The sequence below is a fragment of the Chelonoidis abingdonii genome, chromosome 6 (assembly GCF_003597395.2).
Source record: "Chelonoidis abingdonii isolate Lonesome George chromosome 6, CheloAbing_2.0, whole genome shotgun sequence".
NCBI classification, from domain to species: domain Eukaryota; kingdom Metazoa; phylum Chordata; order Testudines; family Testudinidae; genus Chelonoidis; species Chelonoidis abingdonii.
In genome coordinates this window covers 123366891-123388980 of record NC_133774.1, presented here as the reverse complement: position 1 = coordinate 123388980, position 22090 = coordinate 123366891, and the positions used below count along the sequence as shown (strand labels likewise).

At 45.2% G+C, this 22090-nt stretch overlaps 1 protein-coding gene across 1 annotated transcript in view; it reads left to right on the top strand.

Annotated features, from left to right (window-relative positions):
* SUSD1 (sushi domain containing 1) overlaps positions 1-2750 on the top strand; it is a 115148-nt gene extending 112398 nt beyond the window's left edge. The window contains exon 24 of the mRNA XM_032763563.2: positions 2592-2750. Coding sequence (XP_032619454.1) covers positions 2592-2652 — 61 coding nt within the window. The 3' untranslated portion in view covers positions 2653-2750. The remainder of the gene's footprint in view (positions 1-2591) is intronic.
* Positions 2751-22090: the final 19340 nt, after the last annotated feature.

Below are 22090 nucleotides of genomic sequence, written 5' to 3'. Positions count from 1 at the left end.
TCCCAGAATACACTGGTTAAAACTTTCCCTGACAATGTTGAAGTCTTGTACTTTGCATGCTTTTATTCTATGTGCAGTGTTGTTTCCTCTGTTTAGTTTAAAGTTTTAGGTAGAAATCACTCCAGTGAAAGTTCTTACTGATGGGATTTGGGGGCGTGTCATAAAGGGATAGGTAGGTAAGGGTAAGTTTCTTTACCTGAAAAGGGTAACCGAACACCTGCAGAGACAATCAGAGAACTGGATGTTTAAAGTCAGGGGCGGAATTTGTATACTCGGGGTCTTTGTTGTTTTCTAGCTATGAGAAACAAGTCTTCTTCTAATTCTCTCCTAATACTTCTTCTAAACATCTGTAAGTCCAGGAACCGCAAAGTAATTCAGCTATGATGGTCTTTGGGGTGTAATTTACCTGTATGTTAATTTGTGTGCTGGTTTAATTGGGCTATCTTTTAAATCAGACTGTTTCTTTATATTTTCTATAAGCAAGAGCCTGTATTGAGTTTCTTAATGCAGATGATTGTTTTATATTTTCTTTCTTTTTTCTATAAAGTTTTCTTGTTAAACCTGTTGAAAGTTCTTTCCTAGGGAGGCAAAGGAAAAGCCAGGCTGGGGCTATTTTCCTATTTGGGTCCAGGGAAGAGCAGACTACGGGGAAAGAGACGAAGAATTCTCTCTGTCTCTGGTGGTTACAAGTTTTTCCCTCGTTCCTGGAGCAAGGGGGTGGCAAGCCCAGCTGTGGGTATTTTGCATCTCCATTGTCCTGAGGAAGCAGAAAAGCTGGTTCTTGGGTCACACAGGTTAGCCGCGGAGGCAAGCCTGAGAGAGGGGGAAGGGTTATTGTCCCTGCTTTTAGCATCCAAGGGATTGGGAATCTGGGTGTCCCACCAAGGGAGGGTTGGGACACCAGAGGGAGGAAAGGGGGATCAGGCCCCATACGATTATTCCTGATCTGGTGGCAGCGAGAATATCCCAAAAGCCCTGGTAGTGAGCTTGGGGGAGTTTCAGGTAAGCCCCCAAACTTTGGACGCAAAAGTCCAGGTTTGGGACAGGACCAGACTGGTGGACACTAAAGTCCAGGTCTGGGACTGGACGGCTAGATTACCACAGGGGGCCCCCCGCCACGGGTTTTTGGGGCACTTCGGCGGCGGGTCCCGGAGCAGAGGGACCTCCCGCAACCAAATTACCACCGAAGCGGGCGCCCCATGCTGCTGAGGACCCCAGGCCCCCTGCATCCTCTGGGCAGCCCTGAGTGATTCCAAGATCTCTTTCTTGATTTATAACAGCTAACTGAGACCCTCTGATTTTGTTGGGATTATGTTTTCCAATGTGCATTACTTTGCATTTATCAATATGACTTTCATCTGCCATTTTGTTGCCCAGTCACCCAGTTTTGTGAGATCCCTCTTCAGTCTGCTTTGCCCTTGAGTAATTGTGTATAATCTGAAAATTTTGCCACCTGTCTCTTTCCCACTTTCTCCAGATTACGCTGAACAGCACAGGTCCCAGTACAGATCCCTGGGCAACACCCCTATTTACCTCTCTCCATTCTGAATGAGTTGCAGGAGTCTGCAACCTAACAGCCCAGAGGGGGGAGGCAAATCGCAACATTGTGGCCCCAAAAAGATAATGATTGGAGCCCTGAGGCACAAGAGGGATGCTCTTGAGCTAGCCACAAACATGCTCCAATACAGCTGATGTGAAATACTAACCTGACCAGGTCTGTGCTCTGCTGTTTTTTTTCAAGGTATTATGAAGTGAGCCAATTGAATGTCTTTCCATCCTATGATTACACATCTTTCCTGCTGGGGAAAGTTCTTTAATATTCTTTCATCTGCTTCCCTTAGGTTTGTCTCATCAAAGTTCCTGAAGGGATTCCTTAAGAAATAAAAGCCCTCGCTCTTGTTTTGTGTGTCACTTTTCAAGTGGTGCAATGTCTGTCAACTGTAATTCATTGCAGTGGATGATTTCTCCGACTGCCAATTCATACTGTGATCCATTTCCTAGGCTTTAATGTTATAGAAGTTTGGGAAGTCATGCTGATATTGAAAAGGTAGTGTAACTTCACAGTGACTGATGAGTTTACCCCACTGACCTTGAAAACAAAAATTACCAGGGAAAAGAAAGCTTAGAAGAGAAAAACAGGAACAGACCAAAAAGCCATATTTTCAAAAATTAGTATCTCATTTTTGCCTACAAGATGTGTGGGGACAATTGTACATACAAAACATGTTTGCACACACAGCTGGTTTTTGTCCACAGAGATACCATTTTCCACCAGATCTAGGCTCATGAATGCACGTGTGGCAAATATGACTATCTCAGGCCAAGATTTTTGAAAATTGGACCCAAAGAGTGTCAATTGAACAGAGCATATTAAAAAATCCTCCCTGTTCTTAGGAACTATAAATGTTATTTAACACACTCCAAAGAGAAGCAGTTAGACAGCCTGTCAAGTCACATTTAGGCCTAAATTAATGTTCTATTTAAAAAAAAAAAAAAAAAAAAAAAGCTGATGCAAACCTACGAACATTGGAAGTGTTCCCATTATATTTATTGTTCAATTTAACAGAAAGTTGTTTTTTTAATGCCGCTAGTGTTTATAACTCACAACTTCAGTGCTGTGCAGTGGACAAGTACACTGCTACCTTGACATAACGCCACCCGATATAACACAAATTTGGATATAGCACGGTAAAGCAGTGCTCCGAGGGGGCGGGGCTGCACACTCCAGTGGATCAAAGCAAGTTCAGTATAACATGGTGTCACCGCTAACGTGGTAAGATTTTTTTGGCTCCCAAGGACAGCATTATATTGAGGTAAAGCTGTATTCCCAGCTCTACCATTGGCCTGCTGTGTGTCCTTGGGTAACTCAATTCACCTCTCTGTGCCTGTTTCCTTTGTCTGACCTGACTATTTCCTGTGGGGTTTTCAAATGTGCATGAACAATTTAGGAGCACAAGCAAATGGGATTATATGGGGCAGGGAGTGTCTCTCACTGTGTTTGCGTAGCACAATGGTCCCAAGTCACCACTGAGCCTTTGGATGATGGTGTAATATCAATAAATATTAGCTCTGTACAGCCCCTGAATCAGGGCGAACTTTTTGCAGGGCACCTTCCTAAGCAGGTGCCTGGCTCACTTCCCCTTCAAGCCCACTCTGGGGGAAGGTGGATCAAGGAGCTAGGGCACAGACCTTTTGTGTCTTTTGGTGTGTGGATTCTGACGCACAGATCATGAATTAGCTGTTAGGTAAGTGATGTCACCACTCCATCACAGCAGCAGCAATGTGGGGAGGGATAGCTCAGTGGTTTGAGCATTGGCCTGCTAAACCCAGGATTGTGAGTTCAATCTTTGAGGGGGCCATTTGGGGAACTGGGGCAAAAAATCAGAGGATAGGTCCTGCTTTGAACAGGGGCTGGACTAGATCACCTCCTGAGGTCCCTTCCAACCCTAATATTCTATGATCTGCAGCCATCACGCATGCCTATCCACCATTGAGATGATAGAGCAATCAATAAATAGATGTTATGCTGTTTATTCCTGAGTGCCACAGAGGCATCATGGGGAACTCAAGAAGGCCCCCCATTAAAGATGTGAATTAAAACACTTGTAACCACACTGCATCCTGTTGTAGCAAAGAAAGCTCTTTTGGTTACTGAGGTTGTTCTGAGTGGGCTGCACCTGGAAAAGCTCATCTGGAGAGAACAGGGGACACAGACCTTAGTTGTCTGCCTGTCAAGAAGCATGATATCTACCCAAAATAGAATCACACACCCCCAGTTGCCCCCACTCATTAGAAAAGTTGTGTCTGATCTATTTTCAGAGAGGTTTGACTATTTCAGAAAAGGGGCATCTTGTGAGACCTGGGACAAGTCCCTCAGTCCCTCAGTTATATTACTGTGAAATTGGGGATAATGGTACTTAGTCTGAGAAGGTGCTGTGCAGATAAATACATTTAAGATTGAGATGTTCAGACTACTACAGGAATGTGGGTGGTGTGTCTCACTACCTTAGACAGAACCACTCAGCATGCTTCACTCACTCCAGTGCCCCCAAACATGCTTCCTCCCCCTGGCATTCAGCATGCTTCCTTCAATGGGACCTCCACAAAGCTGTCACTTCAAAGATCAGATCCAAGCATGTCCTGGCCTGGCGGAGATGCTATTGTCCAAGAGAAGGAGCTTTTTTAAAAATGATTTCCTTTCAGCCTTGGGCCCAGGGTTGTTTTTCCTGTGGAGGGGAGTGATATCAGTACGAGGCATTATATTCTGGTGCAAGTGGAACTGGCCTTATCTTGAGGCATCATTCAGTGTAATGGTTCCCATTCTCTTCTGACCAGCGCTTTCATCATGAAACCATCCCCTCCAGGGATGGTCAGCATTGTGTGACATTCATCCACCAAAGAGAGTAACAAAGACTCCCTATTATCTGAAGGAATCACATGAGCAGACTTTAAAAAGATGGTAAAGCCTGGGTGTCAGATTCAACTGAATGCAACAGTGCCAAGAAAGCCCCTTAGATATGATCAGTGTGACTGAAGAGGCCTGTCGCTGTCTCCGACAGTGTGTGTAATCTTTGGTGAATTGATAAGCAATCCAGCTGAAGAGATCCAATTCTAACCCAAGACACAGAACGATTGTTAGCAGTTCCCAGAAGGAGTTTGCCAAAACTTTTCCTGAATATGCATTTTGCAGTGTTTCTTTGAAGTAAGGGGAAAAAATGCATCAAGTGACTCAGGTTCAGGGTGGGGAGGAGTTGCGGTGGGAAAAAGCTAGTTAAAGGGGAGGGGGGTGAAGGGAGCCATGAGGGAGAAGGGCTGCAACCTTGTTTCTCCCAAGAGATGCATTTTGCAAATAAGCCAGTGCGGTCCAGAAGTCATGAAAGGTTTTACGCCCATATGCAAATTACAGCTCATTTCCTCTCATTCATAGAATATCAGGGTTGGAAGAGACTTCAGGAGCATAGGCAGCGAGTTATATTCCCACGTGGTGCCTGGTAGAAAGCCCCTGACTCTGTGACTGCACAGAATTCAGTGTACACACAGCACCCCAGGAGGATAAAGGGCTGAGTCAGTGTGTGCTTTCCAGGGGTCTGGGTATTTCAAACCAATTTTTGGGTGCCCGGCTCAAAACATCATTAAAAACACAGGATTTTCAGTGGGATGGTGCTTAGCACTTTCTAAAAATGAAGCCACTTTAGGGTGTTTCAAGGTGGGCAGCCAAAAACAGAGCCATCTAAAATCATTGGTTAGTTCTGAAAATCTTGCCCTTAACCTGTGCCTAAATACCCTGTCTCTAAACTGGAGGTAATATGCACCATCCCTGCTTCACAGGGCGATTGTGGGGATAAATACATTGATGTTTGTGAGTTGCTCAGTGCAATGTAGATCCTACACAAACAGAGAGAGCATTGTCATAGTATTCTTTCCCAAATCTGAACCTTAGAGTCCAGAAAATGAGATACTAGCATGAATGCCTCTAAGCTTAATTACCAGCTTAGATCCTGTAGTGCTGCCACCAATCAGGACTTTGGGTGGAGCCCCTGATTAGCTCCGGTCTCCCCAAAACTTTCCTGGGGACCCCCAAGACTCAGATTCCTTGAGTCTCACAACAAAGGGAAATAACCCACTTCCCTTCCCCCCTCTTCTTTCGTAGAGAGAGATAAATACAGAGAGCAGATTTCCCCTCCCCCCGTCTTTCCTTTCTCCGACCAATTCCCTGGTGTCTTATACAAGATAACCAAAAGATCAATTAGATTCTAAAAAAGGAATTTTTAATTAGCTGAAATAACAATTGTCTCTGTATCAAGTATGAATTATTCAGGTCTATTAGGCTTTATAACAAATGGCTAACCGCCTTATCAGGAAAATACACTTCTCTAATATTTCAGCACTAAATTTGCACACAAAGAATAACAGATAAAAAGTGTCAACATCCTTTATATCACTATTCTAACTGTTAGAAGAGACTGTTGCAGGATATTGCAGAACTGTGTTGCGCTTAGGTCTGTCAGACCGAGACACTAAAGCGCAAACCCAAAAACCACAAACAAAGGCTTCCCTCCCTTGAGATTTGAAAGTATCTTGTTTCCTGATTGGTCCTCTGGTCAGGTGTTGTTTGTTAACCCTTTCCAGGTGAAAGAGACATTAACCCTTAGCTATCTGTTTATGACAAGCATAGAGCCTGATTCTAATCTCACATCGGGGGTGAACCTGGAACGACTCCACTGATGTCAACTGAGTTACATGGGGGTAAAACTGGGCATGAGACCAGAATTCACCCCATTAGAATTTGGTACCAACTAATCCAGAAACTGTTTTGAAAGGGTAGAAGTTTCAACAATAATACAGAAATGGTAGACATGTTCAATAAATGTTTTGTATTTGCAGGGGGGAGAGGAACAGAAGTTAATGTGATCCTGGGATGTATTAAAAACAATCAAGAATGGCAGTAGAAAGGTTATTTCACCTCTATATTTGGCACTGGTGCCACCGCTGCTGGAATACTGTGTCCAGCTCCGGTGTCTACAATTCAAGATGATATTGATAAGTTGGAGAGGATTCAGAGAAGAGCCCTGAGTATGATTAATGGATTAGAAAACCTGCCTTTAATGATGAGCTAAATATACTGAGCTCCTTGAGTCTAACAAAGAGAAGACGACTTGATTACAGTCTATAAGTATCTGCACGGGGAACAAATATTTAACAGTGGGCTCTTCAATCTAGCAGAGAAAGTTGAAGCTAGACAAATTCAGAATGGAAATAACTAAGGCATAAATTTTTAATGGTAAGTGGAATTAATCACTGGAAAAATTCACTGAGGGGCATGGTAGATTGTCTCCCACTGACAATTTTTAAATCAAGAATTTCTAAAAGATCTGCTCATGGAATCATGTTGAGGAAGTTCTATGGTGATCACAATTGACCTTCCTGGCTTTGGCATCTATGAAACCTGGTTAAAAAGCTCAAACACAAATGGACTATGCTACAGTCCTCATCAGCCAAGATGAAAATATAGCTGCTAAATCAGAAGAGATTTGTGGGAGACAGAGCCCAGTCTCTGGGACAACACAGCTGCGATATAAATGGGATGAGGGTGACTTGGTCAGGAAGTAGAAGGCAGCTGTAATTTGGACTCATGTGGCATTCAGTGACTGTGCAAAATAAATGAAATTTACATCAGTTTGTAGGGACCAAAACTGAGCCTGAGGCAGGAACAGCTCTTATTGAAGTCAATGCATAGTTCCATTATATTTGGCACTGGTGCTACTGCTGCTAGAATATTGTGTCCAGTTCTGATTTCCACAATTTCAAGAAGGATGCATCTTATTGGAGAGGGTTTAGAGAAGAGTCACGAGACTGATTAGAGGATTACAGAATGTGCCAAACAGACTCAATCTATTGTGTCTGTAAGTACTGTTAGAAAGTAACAGGTCCTACACGGGAAACAAAAAAATGTATAATACAGGGTTCATCAATCTAGCAGAGAAAGGTCTAACACAATCCAGTAGCTGGAATTTGAAGCTAGACAATTTGAAGCGGACTGGAACTAAGGCACACAATTTTAACAGTGAGGGCAATTAGCTCCTGGAACCTGAATTTCCACCAAGGGCAGCAAAATGCCACCCCGCAAATCCTGCCGCCCTAGGCGATTGCCTAGGATTGCCTAGTGGAAGCGCTGGCCCTGCACGTTACATTACTTTGCCTTTTATACCTGACTGGCCTAACTCTGCACTGAGTTATACCCAGTGTAAATTTAGAGTTGCTCCAATGAATTCAACAGGGTTGTTTTGGATTTACACCAGTGTAAGTCAGAGCAGGATTTGGGCCAATATTTGTTACAGCTGAATTTGGCTCAGGGACTTCCCTAGGATTTCTATGGCTTACCACAGGCTGCATCAAATTTGCTCCATTGGCCCTACTGAGTGGCTCCATTGAGTTTTGTTATTCTGGATCAGTGTGAAGGGTTTGGCTTTGCAAGTTGCAGAACAATAGTGCCTTGAAGAATGGCATATGCTATGACAAACCCAGGGGCGGCCTGTTTGGGTTGTTGAGGGGCCACAGTCCAGAAGAACAGTGGGTAAAACAGGGCTTGTCTATATCTAAAATGCTGCAGAGAGACATCGCTTTAGTGCTTCAGTAGAGATGCTACCTGCACCGACAGGAGCGATTCTCCCATTGGCATAGGTTATCAGCTACCGCCTTTCGGGAGGTGATGTCAATGGGAGAATTCTCCTATCAACCTAGGCTGTCTGCACCTGGGGTTAGGGTGGTTTAACTGGGTTGCTAGGGGGTGTGGATTTTTCATACCCCTCAGCGACATAGTTATTATACCAGCCTAATTTCCTAACGTAGACCAGGCCTGAGCTGTTGAAGGGAGTTCAGCCAGGAAGTAACCAAGAAAGGATATGGCTCAGTGGCACCTGTGTTCTGGTGTTTTGCCAGAAGCTGGGAATGGCCGACATCAATCTCTTGGTGATTGCCTGTGCTGTTTATTCCCTGTGGGGCACTTGGCATTGGCCACTGTTAGAAGACAGGATACTGGGCTAGATGGACCTTTGGTCTGGCCCAGTATGGCCACTCTTATGACCTAATCACTTTGGTTTTTTCTCTTCTGTTTTCTAAAGGTTTCTCAATTCTCACTTTTGTCCGAAGTCACGTCTACACTTCAGGTGATACAACAACACGGCTACGTGTGTCACAGTAACCCCATCTTAGAGACACACACTACAGTGCTGAAAGGGGGTTTTCCATCACCACAGGAACACCACCTCCCAAAGCAATGGTAGCATTCTTCATTCCACCCAGCTGCATCTGTATTGGGGTTTACATCAGCATAGCTCCAACGTTCAGGAGTGTGGATTTTTTACCCCCCAACCAATGTAGTTATGCTGACCTAAGTTTTAAGTGTAGACCAGGCCTTAGTCTGGCAGCCCAGGGGAAAAGGCTGCATTTCTGTGGAAGAAAGGTAACCTCCCCGGGCCCAGTTCTGTTCTCACTTACACCATATTGATGGGAGGGCAGTTGCTCCGGATTTATTCCAGTGCAGCAGAGGAGGATTTGGCCCCAACAGGATTCCTGTCTTATATTCTGTGTAATATTATAAAAAACCCTTGTGCCTTATTTATAAGGCATTATTGCTACCGAAATGGAGAGAGGTTGCTGGTGGTCTGGTAAAGGCCCTCAAAGATAGCTTTAAACTGGATTATAAAAAGAAAGAGAGCAGTGGTAGGGACCTACAGTACCTGGTCGCTGTTGCTCCTGCAGCTGACGGTGGCAGACAGGTGTGCCAATATTAATGAGAATCACATCAGGACTTGGAGGCTGGCCTGGGTCATCACAGATCAGCACAGTAACAACACGCATAAAGCTTTACCATCCTTCTATCTGTCCATCTCACTTTGTCTCCCACGCCTGTGTGCTTTGGGGCAAGTCACTAAGATCACTGCCGCAGTTTCCCCCTCCCAGGGAAGGCAAGAGGACTAAGTAATGTTTGAAGCATGGTTAATGTGCCATCGGGACTGTTATCATCATTATTACCACCACTCTGCTGGAAGTTTAATGACAGTGCAAACAGACTGATAGCTCACTGACTGCAAATAACCAGTATCGGAGATAATAAGTAACCGACTGATAACAAATTATTGCAATAGACTCTAAACATCTCAGACTAAATGGAGCATTGAGAAATCTGCTGGTTGCTATCAGGAATGGTGCCTGGGTCAGGACATGTTGACCCAACATGCCTCTCAAGCAGCATCAGCAGGGTGTATGCCAGTGGTTCTCAACCTCTTTACCATTGTGGGCTGCATCCAGTACTACCTGTATTGCCCTGAGGATGTCACATGGGCTGCAGTTGTGTGCTGATTGGGCCACGGGTTGAGAACCACTGCTGTACGCATTTTGTAAACCAGAGAAGGTCGCAGACATGCCAAGTACTGCAGCTCCTATTGATTTCAGTTTGAGCTGTCAGTGGTTGGCACCACTGAAAATTAGGTTCTAAAGGATTCGCACAGGAAATGTGTGGCTGATTCAGAAAGTGAGTGCTGAAACCTCATCCAGTCCCATAGCTACAAGACCATCTTTTCCCACGTCATTTTCACATAATTCTCAGAAATGCCTTATGAGAAGTGGTCTAGTACTGTAGTTTCTCACAGAGGCAAAGGCAGATGATGCGTCAGTAATACACCACTTAGGATGTGTCTATAATTGCATTTAGATACCTGGGGTTGACCCATGCTAGCTGACTTGGGCTTAGGCTAAGGGTCTGTTTAATTTAATTTAATTTAATTGCAGGGTGCAGTCTGAGCTCTGGGACCATCTCACCTGACAAGGTCCTAGACCTCAAGCTCTGACCCAAGCCCAAGCATCTACACCACAATTAAACAGCCACTAGGCCTGACACCCAGAAGCCTGAGTCAGCTGGCACAGGCCAGCTGTGGGTTTTTAATTGCAGTGTAGACATAGCCTGGTTGTTACCAAGTGCCAGGGCTTCAGATTTCACCATGTTTCAGTTTATTATGCACAGGCCTGCCGATGGGGGGAGGGGGAAAAGGAGCAATTGTGAAGGGGCAGTGGAGCTAAGGCAGGGCTTCCTGACCGCCTTCACACCACGCCACTCCTGGAAGCAGCTAGAACACCATTAGGGCCCCTGCTTTACTGGGAGGCGGGGGATCTCCGCATGCTGCCCCCATCCTGAGTGCTGACTCCCGCAGCTCCCATTGGCTGAGAACTGCAGCCAATAGGAGCTGTGGGGGAGGTTCCTGCGGGCACTGGAGACCTCCTGGGCCTCTTGCCTAGGAGCCACTGCCAGAGGGGTTTGCTGGTCACTTTCAGGAGCTGCCCGAGGTAGGTGCTGACCCCCTGACTCCCTCCTCTGCACCCCAACCCTCTGCCCCAGCCCAGAGCCTGCACCCCACACCCCCTCTGCACCTTAACTCCCTCCCAGAGAGTGGTGGGTCTGGGAAGGGAGTTTGGGTGTGGGAGGGGGTTCTGAGCTGAGGCAGGCTGTTGAGGTGCAGGATGGTTTTGGGGTATGGGCTCCAGAAGGGAATTTGGGTGTGTGAGGGGACTCAGGGCTGGGGCAGAGGGTTGGAGTGTGGGAGAAGGTGAGGGCTGCAATCTCCTGCCAGGTGCTGCTTACTTCAGGTGGCTCCTAGGAAGTGGCGACATCTCTCTCTGGCTCCTAGGCAGAGGGGCGGCCAGGGGCCTCTGCCTGCTGCTGATGTCCGCAGGCCAATAGGAGCTATGGAGCCAGCACTCGGGGAGGTGGGAGAGCACTGAGCTGCTTTGGCTACCCCTGCACCTTGGAGTTGGAGGGACTTGTCGCCACTTCCTGGAAGCCAGACAGAGCCAGGCAGGGAGTCTGCCTTATCCCTGCTGCGTTCCTGACTGGACTTTTATCAGCCCAGTAAGTGGTGCTGACCAAAGCCACCAGGGTCCCTTTTCGATCAGGTATTCTGGATGAATACCAGGTGCCTGGAGTGGCAACCTTAGTAGATTTATTAACTGATGCCACCATCTGTGTCACATTAATATGCAGAAATCCAGCTGCATTTAGCAAGTCCTCTAAAAATGAGCTGAATGATTGAGCTTGCCCTGGAGGACCAGGGTTCAGGCTTTCCTGCTACTCTAATGTAGGGAGAATACAAGAGAGAGTAGTGGAGGGTTTTCCAGGCTACTGCCACCAAATGGTTAATTTAAATATAATTAAACATATCTTACTGAGACATGGTCAAGTTCGAGCAGGCCTTTGGTATGTGCTAACATTCCCAGGGCCTGTGTGACCAAGGATGTGGTTGTAAAATAACTAGTAAGCTAGATAAACAAAAGGTGGGAAGTACCTTGACATCTTTTTGAACTCACTGACTGCGTACATGATGGGTTATGAGTCATGGCTAGCACTTAATTGCTATAACACTATGACCAAAGGAGATCTAATCTAAACAGCCCTCCTTAGAGCCTGTTAGTGTTTCGAGGGGCTTCAGTGCCTCCACCCTTAAAGTAAATCTCTCCATGTGTCACTTTTTCTAAACAGCCTATTCATAGTCTGCAGAGTCATTTTTTTCCTTTGGGGACAGGGTGGGACGCACGCACACAGGTTTATAGAGCAGAGCTCTGTGTTGTTGGGAGTCAAACCCAATGGATTTAAGTAGATACAAAAGTGGTGTGAGATCAGAATCACCCCCAGTAGGATTCTAAGTGTCATGTTTCTAGGGCCAGGCTGAGACTTGGATTTTCAGTGGGGCCTAAGGGCATTAGGTGCCTAAATCCCAGTGACTTTTAGTGTGGCTGGGCATCACAGCTGAACTCCACAATGGGGCCTAATCGTATTGCTAGCAACCTGATACAAAGCCGTGGCACACACTGATACCTGACTTCGGGCATGAGTGCTCCAGGACAGCAGGGGGCTTGTAAGCTAGTACTTGTGGGGGTTGCGGGTACGTCTGCACTAGAAGCACAATGTGCTGGTGTAGCATAGACACGAACTACAGCCAGAGGAAGGGTTCTTCTGTCACTGTAGTACATCCACTTCTCCAAGACAGGTAGCTAGATTGATGGAAGAATTCTGGACCGAGTGGTGTCTACACTGGGGCACAGGTCAGCTTAACTGCATCACTCAAGGCATGACGTTTTTCACAGGCCCTAGTAATGTAGTTTGCTTGACATACCTTTATAATGCAGGCCAGACCTGCGAGCATAGCAGGATGTGAGGAAGGCGTGACTGCTGTGCTGACTGCTATGTGCTGTGAGGGTACAGCTTTAGCTTGGCTGAAACCACCCACTGCACCCCTTGCAGAGCAGGCTGTGCAAAGGGAGTGGTGTGATGGGTGTTGGCAGAAAGGAACTGGCTCGGTGGGGGTGGGGAGAGGTAAGACCATGCCTACAGTACAGCACAGGGCACTGGCATACCTATGTGAGCCAGGGGTGCGATCTCTGACTGACACAGCTGGGCCAGCTATAGTCCCTCATGTAGATGCAGCTGTACTAGCAAAACTGTGTGTTTACTGGTAGGGCTTGTTTCACGTGGGGAGGACGACGGAACAAGCGATGCCTTTAAAAGATCAGCTGTGCTGGTACAGCTGTAACTACACTGGTTATATAGTGGTGTAGCTATGCCAGCAAAGTGCTCCTAGTCTAGATCTGGCCTAAGAGAGCAGGCAGCTTGGCTAGCAGGAGACCAGAATTAATTTGCATGCTGGGGAAGAGCAAAGGTTTGGGCAAGGACATTACCCTGCTCTCAGGTAAAGTGCCTGGGGATCTTGGATGAGGAACAGTCTTTACTTTTAAGGCTTCCTATGAAATACCCCCCTCCCCTCACCCAATAAACTGCATGGAATTCAGCTCACCTACCTGGGAACAATGAATGGCTGAGTCAACTGTGCTGGGGTCAGATAGAATCTACTGCTACAGCTGCCAGAACATCCTGGTGTCTCTACCACTGTTTCCTTCTCTCACTAAACTCTTATAAGAGAGTGTGTTTGGTTTTGTAGTGATTTAAAAAAAACAAACCAAACAAACAAAAAACAATCCTGCAGCAAGTCATTGGTGAGGTGGCCGCTAGTGCTCACAGCAGAAAAGGCCTAAGATGCTGGCAGGTTCGTTGCCAGGCTATTCAGATTACTGGAAAACAACAGATCTTTTAAAGACATTTCGAGTGATGTCTGATATATTGAAAGCCAATCCTGATAACCTCCTTCCCGACTAGGACCTGGCACCTCTACTTCCTACCATGAAAACCTGAGGAAGCCAAAAGCCAGTGAATCCAGAACAAAAGGCAAGCTGAACATCCTGGGCTACCCGAGTGATGCTATAAAGGTTTCCTAACTGCAAACAAATAGCAAAGCTCTAACAATTTAGCACTGATTGCTGCAGCATGTAGATTAGAGATGAGTCAAAGTGACACTCTGCGTCTGACACTCCTGAACTTAGGGGAAAGTGAAATTTTGATCTGGATCCTAACTTCGCAGCTATCCAATGTGGCTGTACGGGGCTGTGACCAAACCCTGGATCTGCACTCGGGAAGGTTTGGCGCTGAACCTGAACTTTACAATGACAAAATAAAACCATAGTCAAGAATCTTGACAGACCTGCCTGTGAAAAAGCAAAGGAACTGGACTGTGTGTTGCTGACAGAGAGTGCTAACGTCCGAGCATCCACCTCATTCTGAAGAAGTCCTGTTTTACTAGGAATGAAAGCAACAATATGTAATAGTATTCAATAGAAATTCTCTACTAAACTGAAGGGTTAGAGTAATCAGTTTGACAGATTTTTTTGAATCATTGCACAGAATTCTACAGCAGGCATCTAATGCTTTATGTGAAGAGTGCCTCAAGCCTACAGAACAGGATTCTAAAGTCCTGCAGAATGCATATTATTTTCTGAGAGACTGGGGGAGGTAATATCATTTATTGGACCAACTTTTGTGGGTGAAATGGACACGCTTTTGAGCTAAGTGGAGCTCTTCTTCAGCTCTGCGTAGCTCAAAAGCATGTCCCTTTCACCAATAAAATTTGGACCAATAAAATATGTATCTCACCCACCTTCTCTCTCTAATACCCTAGGATCAACATAGCTATAACAACACTGCAAGAATGTTCTAATACATTCTATAGGATTTTTTCATAAGGCTTACCTTCCAGGATTCCATTACGGGCACAACTCTTTCTCAGCCTCTCTGTTGGACTTTTATTTTACCCCCTGACATACTGGCCTAGCTCAACAGGATGTGAAGACAAATATACATGTCCATGTTGCACAGCAGGCATGGATAAACCTGACTGTGTCTGTAACTAACTGTAGAGGCAGCAGGAACTTTGCAACAGAACAGGAGGAGCTTAGCCTGGTTATACATTGTCCTGGATCTTGTGTAATTATTTATATCTGTGCACAGTGGGTGTAAAATACTATCATGGTGAGAATGCAGATTTATACACACTATACTATGATCTGGATTCTCTCCTGTTACATCAGTTTTACACTGGTGTAGCTCCATGGACTGCAGTGAAATGACTTCTCATTTACATGGTTCTGAGGAGAATCAGTCTCCTGGCCCCAGTCCTCAACTGATGTAAATTGCCATAGTGCCATTGACCTCAGCGTTTCTTAGACTGTAAACAGCTTGGCGTAAGGATTGTGTCTTATTCTTATTTATTTACAGCACCCAACACTCTGTTGCCACTTAACAGTTACATAGCTTCATATGCCATAATACTTGTTTTGTTCTCTGTGTACTACCCCCTTGCATTTCCAGGAATCTGCTGCAGGCAGCTGCCATTTTGGGTGCAGTTCAGATGCAGCCAGTTACAGAGGCACACACTGCGTATTCTCTCTAGGAGACTGTGCTTGGAGTCTTTCCTGATAATTGCTTCACTTAATCTAAAACAAAAGCCCTTCTCACCGGAAATATATAGTCACTCATTGTGCATGTAAAAAACAACCAGTAACCATAAGCTTTGGAAGGCATCACTGAGTATTTATAACAATATTTCTAACATGCGTTAGGCAGCAGCATAAGATAAAACTAGGAGCTCATCACTGAGATAAGGCTATTTGCCTAGGTCAAGGATAATTCAACTTGGATGGGTGGTTTTGTTTTCTTGCCTCTATTGCTTTCTATGCTCTTTGGGATTTTGTATTTTTGCTTTCTGAGCAGAACTTTTCTGTTGTTCTTTCCTGCTGTGGACCACTGAAGGCAGACGTCCTTAGTTCCTGATATGCAGAAAAAAATTGCAGTGTGCTAAAATGCAATGACCTGAGAACTCTGCTTCCCTCAGCATATCCTGTTGTTGTAGATAGCGTGGGCCTGATTCTGGGTTACACTGGGGTGACTCCATTTCTTTCAGTGGGGTTATTCCCAAGGTATAATGTACCAGAGGTCAGAACCAAGTCTGCTAGATGCTTAAACTTAACTCATTTCCCCTGATGTTTAGCTGTAGACTGTTTGTCTGGTTTGGAGTCTTGTTGGTGTAGATTTCTCCCCCACCCCCAACTGACAGACTCTGTACATCTATTTAGCTGGTCTATGAATGTTTTGCTATTTAGAGATTTACTGGAAATCTTAAGGCACATCGAGTCCCTCAGGAGAAAATTCCTTTAACTTTTAAAAATAGTAAGGGGGCTTGAAATGGCAGAGTTCATTATTGCTTTAAAGCAGAGCAACACTGTTAAATTAATGCTTCACTGAAAACTGTAAACTACTGATGCCCTGGCCAGAGAGAGGAGATATGCTTCAGCTGTTCTCATTGCTGGAGCAGCCCATTGGCACCAGAGGAGAACTGATAATTTAGAGCAGCCTATGTCAGAGATTAAAGTAGCCTCCAGCCAGCCCTAGAATCTGTTGGCTGCAGAAATGGTAGGCACTACTGAATACAAACAAGCAAGCAAATCATACGTAAACACAGCTACCTTTGTCCCCCTCCCAACTCATGTTCTGAGCACAAGTTGGATGGGCCTGAAAATCAAGATCCAGGCACATGGGTCATAGCTGAACATTAATGTTGGACTGGTATTTGGAAATCTCTAGGGTCAGTGTGGAACACAAAAGGAACTCTCCTGCTTAAATTCAAGGCTCCCTGGTCTGTTCCCTCCCCCTCAAGTTCCAAGGCGTCCACTGATCTGCAAAAAGCTCTGTGCATTGTCTTACACAATCTACTCCTTGGGACATGAATTCCACCTGCAGATTTTTTTTTTTGTCTCCGCAGAGAATAGATTTTGCCAGGGAGGCGCTGCAGTTGCACCTTTCACCCACTAGGGGTTGGTGTGGCACCAGAACAGAGGGCTGGCTCAGGGCTGAAGCAGCCAGCCTCAGAGAGGGAGGGGGCAGAGGCTGCCTTCATCACAGTGCCCTGTCTGTGGGGCCTGGTGAGGAGACATGGGATATGGGGGGGCACAGGAGCTAATGGGATGACAGCATTGAACCGGGGGCTGAATTGGAGTGGAGGTGCAGGGACACTTGGGGACAGGGGCAGATGTGCCTGACTGAATGGGAGAGGCTAGGGGTCAGTCAAGACCTGCATGGGGGAGGCTTCCAACTCCCTAACAATCCCTCCCCCTCAAGAAAGAAACAAAACAGAAAACCCCAACCTGTTCCATACTGCTCCACCCCACACCCAAACAACCCTCCATGTTCACCCCCCAGGCTTCTTCCCTCAGCTCCTATGTCACCTCTGATTCACCCCAGCCTTTGCATAGCTTCTTAGGGGTGCAGGAAATAGGTTTCCGTATTGTAGTTCAGATGAATTACTTAAAATTCTATATTAATATGCCTAGTAAAGAATCTATTTGTCAAAACACATTTCCTGAATTTTCAGTTGTCTGTATTGTTACAGACATACTTGCTGACAGGTATTTTGAAATAAATTATCAACATAACTGAAACTGGAATGATCATATGTTATTTTGACAAATAAAAATATGTAGAATTTTAAAATATTGTGCGCAGAGTTTTTTTATTTTTGGCACAGAATTCCCCCCACAGTAATGTTCATGGTGTATTTTTAGATCAGAAGCTCTGCAGTGGGATTAACTCTTTGCTAGGATGCTCACTCTTGCCTTTCAAAACTTTGAAAAAAAACTTGTCTCTCTGCTACATAGGCTATAATATAATGGACTATTACTCCAAAAAGCTGACTTGCAAATACTCACAATACTAGCTATCACAATGTAAAATTCTAGCGGAGACAAGGCCTGGGCAGTTTACCTTGATATAGTTATGTGACCTCAACAGTAGACCCCACACCCCATCTTGATATAAAAAGTGTGATTTAAAAAAATTACAAAAACCACAGAGGCCACTTTTAAAGGTGACTTGTAAAGGGGAGAAAACTTGGTTTGTGCCCTTTCTTCTTATTTGTGGAAGAAGGCCAGGCTATTTAAAACTCTTTGGTCTTTTAGTTCACTGAGGGTTCCCCCCCCTTTCAACGTTATTTAATACAAACATCTGACAAGCAGTTTCAAGGAAAGATCTCTTTGTTAAAGTTTTGACACCCCTTCCCTTCAGTTAAGGGCTGAAAAATTTTCCACTCTAGTTCCTTGGCCCTCTGGGGAGTCCTCTAGCAAAAACAGGGATGGCCTGTCTTATATTCATAAGGTAAAAAACCAACAGAAAAAAACACCTAAGCAAACTAACCTGTCAAGCATTCTTTATAAACAATAGAGTAAAAAGGGGAACAAACCAAGTTATTCTTCCATTACAAGTCACCTTTAACATGCATCTGGACTATTTAACAGTAGCAGTAGAACCACTGAACTTTTTTTTTTTTTAACAAAAGAAGCTATACTGAACTGTGAGGTGCTATTACTAACTGTTACATATGTACAGAGGGCCAGATGGTTCTGCAGTGTAAAGAGGTGTAGGCTCCATTGAAGACAATAGAAGTATACTGATTTATGCCAGCTGAGGATCTGGCCCCCAAAATGTTGTGGAATGTCAGGAACCCTCTCATATTTTCTCGATAGTCTGTAAGCTATCAGCAGCAAACTGACATTTCTGAAATAAAAATCACATCTCCTAGCAAGCTGGCTTCCTGAGCCTGGGGATCCCAAGTGATCTCCCACATGAGTCACTAAACATTTCAGAAAAATAATTTTAAAAGATAGATGTGGAAATAGCCAGCTGAGAATCCAGAGGAAAATTGTATGCCAGCTTGTAACAATAGTTCATATCTATAAACTCTGCATCTATCATTCTCCCCCTTATGTTGTCCTTTGAGGGACACTAAAGAGAAGATCTACCCTGCCAGAGCAGAGATTTTCATTATCAGTGGTAAAGTATACCCCTCCCCCACTGTCTGCCTCTCATAGATTAACTGGGTCACACCTGGAGATGAAAGACTTATGTAAATGTTTGGAAAAGGAGAACTGAATGACTCCTGGGATTCAGAGCCTTTCACCTCCTGGCCACTGGTTGGAAGCCAGTCCAGAGTGGTAGAGAATGAAGCAGTTTAGTGGTTTTTAAAATGAATTTGTTGTTTTGGATTCAGTTCCTATTGAACACCTGTCCCCATTAAAAAGACCCACAAATGAAATTGGCAATCATTAGCACCAGTGTCAGGAGAGCCACTGGAGCAGTCAATGACTGACTGGGCATGGAGAATGAGCAAGTCTCACACTCCTTTCAATGATCGTTCCAGGTCAGGGAGGAGGCACAAGGGCAGGGCAACGTAGGGTAGCTGCCATGCCCAATGCTGTGGATAAATCGAAGACTTCAGCCTTCCGAGTTGCCAGGCCAGCGCACGCACGCGCGCACACACACTTCACTTAGGTAATTGTTCAGGTACAGCGAATTAGTTTCTGCAATGGATGAGGGGAAAAAAACCCACTGTCATTTCAATTGAGTGATAGCTTGTTCAGAAACAAGTGACAAGTTACCCATGTTGCTTGTTGGACTGTCAGCAGTTTGGGGAATTTTCCTTATGTCTGCCGGTACCCTCAAAGGCTCCATTGTTCACCAGTCTCTCCTGACTGTTCTGCTGCTAAGGTCTGAAAATATTTTACTTGTAACACTTTATATGTCCGTCTCCTGTGCCTGGCTCATTTGCTCAATGATGTTCCTTCTGGAATGGACTCCTAAAGTCCTTTGTAATTTAGATAAAATCTGGGCCCACTCCTGCAGTCATCCCTCTGGCTTCTGACTGTAGTAGGACTTTTGCTTGAGTAAGGAATGCAGGCCTGGCTGTTCTGTTAGTAGCCTATGTATAGACCAGGAGCATGGAGAAGGGTACATGTGCACACATTGTAAGGTAACATTCAGTAACTTAAGCATGGGCAGCGTGTAATTGAGGCTGGGGGATGCTAAGCTTTCCCAAACCTCTGCTAATGCTCCCCACACCGGGGCCGGACTCAGAGCTTCTCAGGTGGCTGGGGCTTGGGCTCAGGCTCCTCTGGACACTGGGGGGGGCTCCTCTGGCCCCAGCCAGCAACAGCAGGAGAGCGGAGCCTGAGGCAGAAGGGGCCAGGCAGGGGGCTAGACTCCCTGAGGAGGGGAGAAGGTTCATGTGCCTCCCATGAGCTCATGAATTCCACTTCTTCAATGAGATGTAAAGAAATGCATGGATCTCTGTACGTTTTACATCAGTGGCTCTCAACCTTTCCAGGCTACTGTACCCCTTTCAGGAGTCTGATTTGTCTTGAGTATCCCCACGTTTCACTTAACTTAAAAATGACTTGCTTACCAAAAAAAAATCAGGCAAAACACACAAAAAAGCACCCTACTGAAAAATTGCTTACTTTCATTTTTACAATATAATTATAAAAACAGTCAGAATATAAATATTGTACTTACCTTTCAGTGTATAGTATTTATAGCAGTATAAACAAGTCATTGTCTGTATGAAACATTCATTTGTATGACTTCACTAGTGCTTTTTATGTAGCCTGATGTAAAACTAAGCAAATATCTAGATGGGTTGATGTATCCCCAGAAGACCTTTGCATACCTCCAGAGTTACACATACCTCTGATTGAGAACCATTGTTTCACATAACCTCGGACTCTTAATGCACAACAAAGATAGGGTATGTCTGCACTGCCCTGCAATTCGGACTATGGGTATGTGAATAGTACTGTGCACCCATGTCCTGCGCTGCAACTACCCCGTGAGGACATTGCAGCTGTGAACTTAAAGGTCCCAAGTTTCAAATTACTGTGGTCCTCTCTTCAAAGACATTCTGGTGTGCACTGTTATTCATGCCCTCTTAATCTGAACTGCAGGGCAGTGCAGACATGACCATATACTTTACATAAGAGACCACCAGTTCCTCACCCGGTGCAAATTGTCATAGATTGAGACAGTGTCACAACGACTATAATCACTGGACTGGTTGCTCAGGCTCAAGATGGGTGATGGGTTCACTACTCTGCCAGACAATGAAAATACTTGTTTGCCCTCAGAAGCCTTAGTGATTGCATGGGTTATTGGGCGGATGGAGCACTCACTCCATGGCCAGTATTTTACACACTGTTCTGGAGCATTATTAGGTTGGGTTTGTCCAAATAATTTGTCAGTTTTTTCGTACACTACTTGCATCTGTGTCCCTTATTACGCTTAAAGCTGTGTCTGTGAATCTCATTCTCATTTCTGCCACCTTGCCTGTTCCAACCAGAGACCCTCTAGCAATGAGGGTGCCTTAGGGGGGTACTGATTTTGTAATGCAGACCCATGTCCCCTAGGGACTACTCAACTCACATTAAGGGTTAGTCTATGCTAGAAGCCCTATATCCGTGCAACTGCACCGCTGCAGCGCATCTGGTGAAGATGCTCTATGCTAACAGGAGAGCACTCTCCTGTTGGTATAATAAATCCACCTCCGTGAGTGGAATGGCAACTCTCCCACCCAACATAGGTCTGTCCACATCAGCGCTTAGGTTGGTGTAACTTCTGTTGCTCAGAATGAGGGGTGGCTTATTCACACCATTGAGTGACAAGTTATACTGAAGTAAGTGGTAGCGTAAACTTGGCCTAAGTTGTGCAGCCTAACAAAGATAGAAGCTCCGGCAGCTGCGCTGAAAGACTAATGGCACAACAACACTAAGCAATCCATAGACCTACATGTAACACAAAGGGGACTGATCCCAGAGGGAGCTGAACACCTCCTTCCAAATGCAGAACAGCCTTCAATCTCATTGACGTCAAAAGAGTGATTGTTAACACCTTTTAGAATTGAGCCCTTAAATTCTAAAGAGCCAGGGATGGATTTTCCACTTCATAGAATCACAGGGCCAGAACCAGCAAACCGTCTAGTCTGGCCTCCTCACTAGCACAGGCCCCTGACACCACCCAACACCCACACACTAAACTCTACAATCAAAATGAGACCCGAGTCTCACAGGCCATAGGCCACTCAACTTCATTACATTGGTTTTTCCTTGGTGTGATGCCAGCTAAATCTGTGCAGCTGTGCTACGGTGAAACCGGTATAATGGAGTGGAGCACCAGGATCCTAAGTAGCATCATTACTATGGCACATTGGCTAGGACATGCTTTATAAGACATTTAATCTGCCATCATTAACCAAGCATACCATAGATAATTTTTTATATTTTAATAGCATTAACCTTCTGGCTACTCTCATTCATCGGCCTACACAATGGTTAA